Genomic DNA, 5,882 nt, shown 5'->3' with positions numbered 1-5,882 from the left:
ATGTTATTGTTTTCTAATTCCATCTCCCACTTCCTTTAACTTTAAACATATTGCATATTTACAAACTTTTCTTTTTTATATTTTTATTTCAGTATCTTGATTTGTTTCTTACCCGAGTAGATGGCTTAAGGCGAAGAATGACATCCAGCAGTGAAGAGGATTTGGAATATAAAATAATTAGGGAGACCTTTGAGGTTGGTTATATTTATTTCCAGTAAAGCTATGTTGGAGTTGCGTTTGATTGACAGGGAAACTATGCTTGCCATGTTTGGTTTACCTTTGAAAATAAAACATTTCCAGGAAACAAATTATTTTTTGACAATTTTCTCACGAAAATATTCCCATGAGGGATTGTGGAATCTAGTTTTCCTAACTTGAAATTCAAAATTGTAATGACAAAGCGCTATCTTGCTCTTATTAAAGCATTTAATATAACAATAAATTAAAAATTTTCATAAAAGTAATATATTACCTTTNTTTCCTTTCCAGAAAACTTATATTAATATTTCCAGGATTATTTTGACTAATTCCAGGATATAGTCATAATTCTAGGATTCATGATTCCCAAATATGAAAAAGTTATCTCCTATGAAATGCCTTTGTCTTTTCTCCAGCATAAAATTAAGTGTGTAATGTGTTGCTAGACCAGTTTGCACCAACTAATCAACTCACCACTGCTGTGTTATATCCTAACGCTTTACTATTTTAGCGTGCGTCAGATTATCTGTCACCACACTTGAAGAACACAGANGGTTTACTACATTTATACATGTATTGGGCTCGTTTAGAAACAAAACTTGGGAAAGATGTAACTGCAGCTCGGGGAGTGTGGGAGAATTGTCTTAAGATATGGTTTGATGACTTTTATTTGATTCATTTTATAAATCAAATACTTTGTTTTGATCTTTTTCATTAAATTAATTATAAACTACTTTTGTCTTTGGTAGTGGTTCAATGTTGCAGTCATGGACTGGTTATATAGCAATGGAAGTGGAATTGGGTCACATAAATGAAGCAAGGTCCATATACAAGCGANGCTACAGTAAAAGACTTTCTGGGACTGGTTCAGAGGTACAATAAGCTTTATGTTATTTCATGAAAATATTGAAACTATTTTAGTTTTTGTAGTTAGATTTGATTAGGTAGTTGCCTTGCTTAAAAGTTTGTTGGGTGGGAAGGACTATCTTATAATGAAATAAGGTAGAGATAAAGGAAAAGCCGACTTGCACCTCTTTACAGTTGATTTTTTCCACGGCATTTACTTATGTTGGCTATCTCACTGAGCCGTTGAAGTTCCAATTCTATGTTTGGTCTGGTGCTGCCACTTTAAAAGAAGTTACTAAATGCCATAGTTAACAGTCTTGATAGAGTATTAATAACAAGTGTAGTTCTGTGATTGCAGTAGTTAGTCTATACTTGAAATCTTTTGTAACAAACTAAAGTGGTTAGATGTTGTTCAAAGTATCTGGATCAGTTAGCTTCTGTTAACATAATCAGCTATAACTATTAGAAGGCTGGGTGTTTGTCAAAATTGAGATCTTACCCAAGATTGGAAAAGGAAATATAAATTGTGAATTGAAAGATGTAACATGGATGGTAAGATCCTATTTTATGAAATTTATATATACTACACAAAATCTTTATGGCACTCAAAATTCATAATTGAATTTTGTTTAAGAGANGCAGCTTTTTATTTAAAGAGAGACCCTCACTGTTTTTTTCAGTTACGCAATTAAAAAGGTCTAATTTTAATTTTCACACAGAAAATTAAGAGACAAAAACATTTTTATTTCTTAATAATAATAATATTTTTATACAAAAGGAATTTATTCCTTTTTTCCCTCATTCTTTTCTTCCTCTATNCCATTCTTCTGCTATCCCATTCTTCTCCAATAGAAATGGAGCTCCAGCTCTTCCCTGATTCTTCTTCAACACAAGTGACCTTCCTCTTCCTCATGCTCCCTAATCTATTGCTGCCCTTCTCCTTCCCATTCAAATCACTTCTGTTTGATGTTATTTGATGTATTCTTAACTCATCCAGACACACCTCACCTTAGATTTAAACAAGAGCCCTCAGGCAGTAAAGACAAAGCATGCCATGCACAGTTGAAAATTTTGAAACATACAAAAGGGCCAAATCTGTAATTTCATATAGGTCAGGTGGCTTTCTCTTCTCTTCTCACTCGAGATAGGATGCTGTTTTGAACAATCCTTGCAAATTCGTACTCGCTTTTCCATGCAAATCTGCTGAAGCAAGCTCAAGTCGAACTNGCTTTTCTATCTTCATGAATAGTACATCAACATAAACAAGCACAGGAAGAGAGACGGTCACAACCTTTTTCAGTTATGCAATTGGACTTTGAAAGAAAAAAGTTGGGCTTAAGTTTCAGGTTCCAAATCGGGTCAAGCAATCCCTAAACCCAATAAAAAACCTATAAGCTTCACATGAATTGTTGCAAGAGGTTTCACATGGTGTAGCATGGGAGGTACCGCGAGGAGTGTCAAGGTCATGAGAAATGTTGAGGCTGTGAGAAGCACTGTCTCAGAATGTCAAGGTTGTGAGAAGCANTGCCGTGAGGAATGTTGCTGCAAGGCAGGTTGAGTCCACAAGAGGTGCCACTGCTGTGAGGANGTTGCTTCGAGGTGCATCAAGGTCATAAGAAGCACCATCACAAATAACATCAGGGTTGTGGGAGTTGCTGCCATGAGGAATGTTGAGCTTGAAAGAGGCGTCACTAGGAGGAACTGCATTGTGAAAATCACCGTTCCAACAGGAGTTGTGATTTACAACAGTGATCCAACACAATCTGTAAAAATCCCGAGGTTTAGGTGAAGTGAGATTGGAGAGGGAGAAGAAGATCGTAAACTTGTTCAATCATACACTTCTGATCAGTATTTTTAGTGCCATGGAAGGCTGTCATGCAGTTCCATGCAATACANTGAGCTAACAAAATAAGTATTTGAACTCTTATCAGAACTATCTAGTATCATTAATCTCTTAGTAACAGAAACTTTCTCTAAGCCTCTGTTTGAAGGAGGGAGAATAAATAAAGGGAAAAGAACAGAAATGGAGTGAAAATAAGAGTGGTATGGGTTTCCTTGTCCTAGTACCTCTCTGTTCTATGCACTTGTCCCCACATCCAGATACCTCGTCATCAAGTTCCATGTACCTCCATGNAGCTGCNCTGCCCCCATGTTCATACCCTGCTGGAATCTGGTAGCACATTGCAAACTGTAGCAATAATGCNTGAGACATGAATGGATTTTATCCGCCTCCTTGTGGTGGTAGCTTCAAGCAGTGTTTTAGAGCATCAAGGGTGACATTCCTCTCTGTGGTAGTGGTCGAAGTTGTAGTTGTTGATTCCTGCAACCATGGTTCTTCATATCTCTTTACAAAAAAATCAGCAGCCTTTACTGAAGACTAAGAACTTCTGAAAAGGAAGGGTCCNTGAACAAAAGGCAAAACGGGAAAGAGGACACACGAAGAATTTCCTCCCGTTTCCTCTCATCTTGGAATGGAACTTTTACTGTGACCCCACAAAAGGGTTCAGAAACTCCCATTCTTTTCCTTTCTATCAAACCACCCTCTAGAACTCTCTTCTCTTCTTTATTAACCCATTTNCCACCTACCAAACAATGTGTTAATTTCTCTGTACTTACTACTTTCTCTCTGTTAGGTACCAGAACAGTAGCAAGAATAGATAGGGTAAACCCTGAATATTTTGTTTATTTTATTGCTTTTATCAAGCCTATACTTGGGTGATATAGTACTTGTGGTGGAAGATACAATTTAGAGAGTATTTGGTCTCTCCTGAAATAAGACCCCATCAATCCCCATCTATCTTCCTTCACCTTCACTCACTAAGGGTTTTTGCTTCACATCATCTTCATTCCCATGGTTGCCATGGTGAGCATAGATATTCCCATGTATAGTAGGAGGTTATTGAAATATCTTATTGGGTATGTTTATTCCCGGAAAAGTTACACTTTGTTTTAAGTGATTTCTGTTCCGAGGGGGGTGGGTATCTCATCCCCATGGGAATAAAAGTTACTGCCTATTCTATTTGCACTACATGCTTCTCTATAGTATGATGGAGAGATTTGGAACAGAAAAATATAGTATGATGGAGGAGGAAGGGGATGCAACAATAGAGAGAGTTGAAGGTGGAGATGCAGCCAAGCAACAATCAATGACATTGGAATTTTGGGATTCCAAATTACTGGGTTCAGAATTTGGTATGCAAAAACCACTCTCATATCAACCACCACCCAAGCCTCTAGATCTAAACTTGCAAACAGTAGCCAGTGGGTTCCTTCATATGATAACATGTTGATGAAGATGACCCATGAGATCAAGTTTCACGGTTCCAACCTTGAGGACAATGTTGTTTTGAAACGGGGTGTAATGATAGAATATAATGTGTGCAGAATAAAAGGATATAGATTAGCAATTAGTTGGTTTGGGGGGTGGGGGGGCTTTATAAGAAGGCAGGAAGGTCTTGTGTGGGGAGAGCTTTTGTATTGACAGGAGGTTGTTCCTGTGGAGGGAGAATGCTNCCTTGAGAGTTGGATGCTGTACATTTGTATTCTGGTCATCAGGGTAATATACAATATTGTTTTATCCAGTATTCTCTGTGTGTGTGCTCTTTGGAGTGATAGATAGACTTCTTCACCAAAGAAGTCTATCAAAAATAAACATTTTCTGAAAATGAGGATTATTTCAAACAAAGTGAACGGACCTAAAGGGTATTTAAACCATTCTTTTTCTATAGAATTACTAAATACTAACCAAAAATGTTTACGAGAAGATCATTCTTGGGTATAATATTCTGGGGAATATGAATCTTGGGAATGCAAAATTATGTTAAACTAATGCTCCCTAGCATATATTTTCTTATTATTTTATTGACTGTTTGATGCTATTTTNTTTATTACCTTAGTNATCAANAGTGTTTGTCACATCCACTATCGCATCATTGCATCACATGAGAGGNACAATGGAATGTCTATTGCCCCTTCTTAGCCTACATTGAATCTATTTTGTCAATCTTTCTAGGGAATATGTACATAATATTTCCCTCATGAACAAGGAGGTTGTTTTTGCAACTGAAAACCATGATCACATGGTCACAAGCAGCNGCCATATTACCAAGGCTCATGCTCAAATAATGGTAGATAGTTTGATGGAAAATGCAGTAGTATAGTCAATTAAAATAGGAAGAAAACTATTGATGAAATGATCATGTCGTGCTCAAGCTTCCATGGTAGTCACAGTGCTTCCATTTTATATTTTTTCATTGAGNCAATTATAAAAATGAGTGTGCTTAATGTGTTATGCAACATGTATGGGTGATTTTACTTGTCANGCAATACTTTTTGAATTANATTATACTTTCTGTTCCTAAATAACAGAATAATTCAGGACATATGCCATTCATGGTTACGCTTTGAGAGGGAATTCGGCACGTTGGAAGATTTTGATCATGCATCTCTCAAGGTACACATTTCTTTTTAAATTCATTTTCATTATTTCTGAACTCTCCATTATATTTATTCTTGTAAAATATCTATTGGATATAAGAGTAACCTCTACCTAACAGCCCAAGCTTTTAGAAGAGATTGTGTGCAACTATTGTATTGCAAGGGAGGCATAGGGCCTGACCTGTCTTCTTTACTAAGGTCAGGCTGATAGGAGACTAATTGTATATGAGAGAAAGAAAGATAGGAGAAGAATCAATGGTGATTATTATTCACAAAGAATGTACTCATACAATCACAACCCAAGGACTTAACCCCTTTCACAGATTGCTCTGTCAACACTCAAGCTGTCCAAAAGTCCTCAACCAACCAACCCAACCCCTATTTATACAACTCAATCCTAA

At 36.7% G+C, this 5,882-nt stretch overlaps 1 protein-coding gene across 1 annotated transcript in view; it reads left to right on the top strand.

The window, feature by feature from the left end:
- Positions 1–5,882, top strand: part of LOC106753526 (squamous cell carcinoma antigen recognized by T-cells 3) — a 12,291-nt gene that overhangs the window by 3,654 nt on the left and 2,755 nt on the right. The window contains exons 6-9 of the mRNA XM_022777543.1: positions 24–194; positions 710–852; positions 948–1,071; positions 5,423–5,497. Of these exons, the coding sequence (XP_022633264.1) occupies positions 24–194; positions 710–852; positions 948–1,071; positions 5,423–5,497 (513 nt within the window). The remainder of the gene's footprint in view (positions 1–23; positions 195–709; positions 853–947; positions 1,072–5,422; positions 5,498–5,882) is intronic.

Source organism: Vigna radiata, unplaced genomic scaffold, assembly GCF_000741045.1.
Source record: "Vigna radiata var. radiata cultivar VC1973A unplaced genomic scaffold, Vradiata_ver6 scaffold_137, whole genome shotgun sequence".
In the NCBI taxonomy this organism is placed as follows: Eukaryota; Viridiplantae; Streptophyta; class Magnoliopsida; order Fabales; family Fabaceae; genus Vigna; species Vigna radiata.
This window is presented reverse-complemented; position numbering and strand designations above follow the sequence as displayed.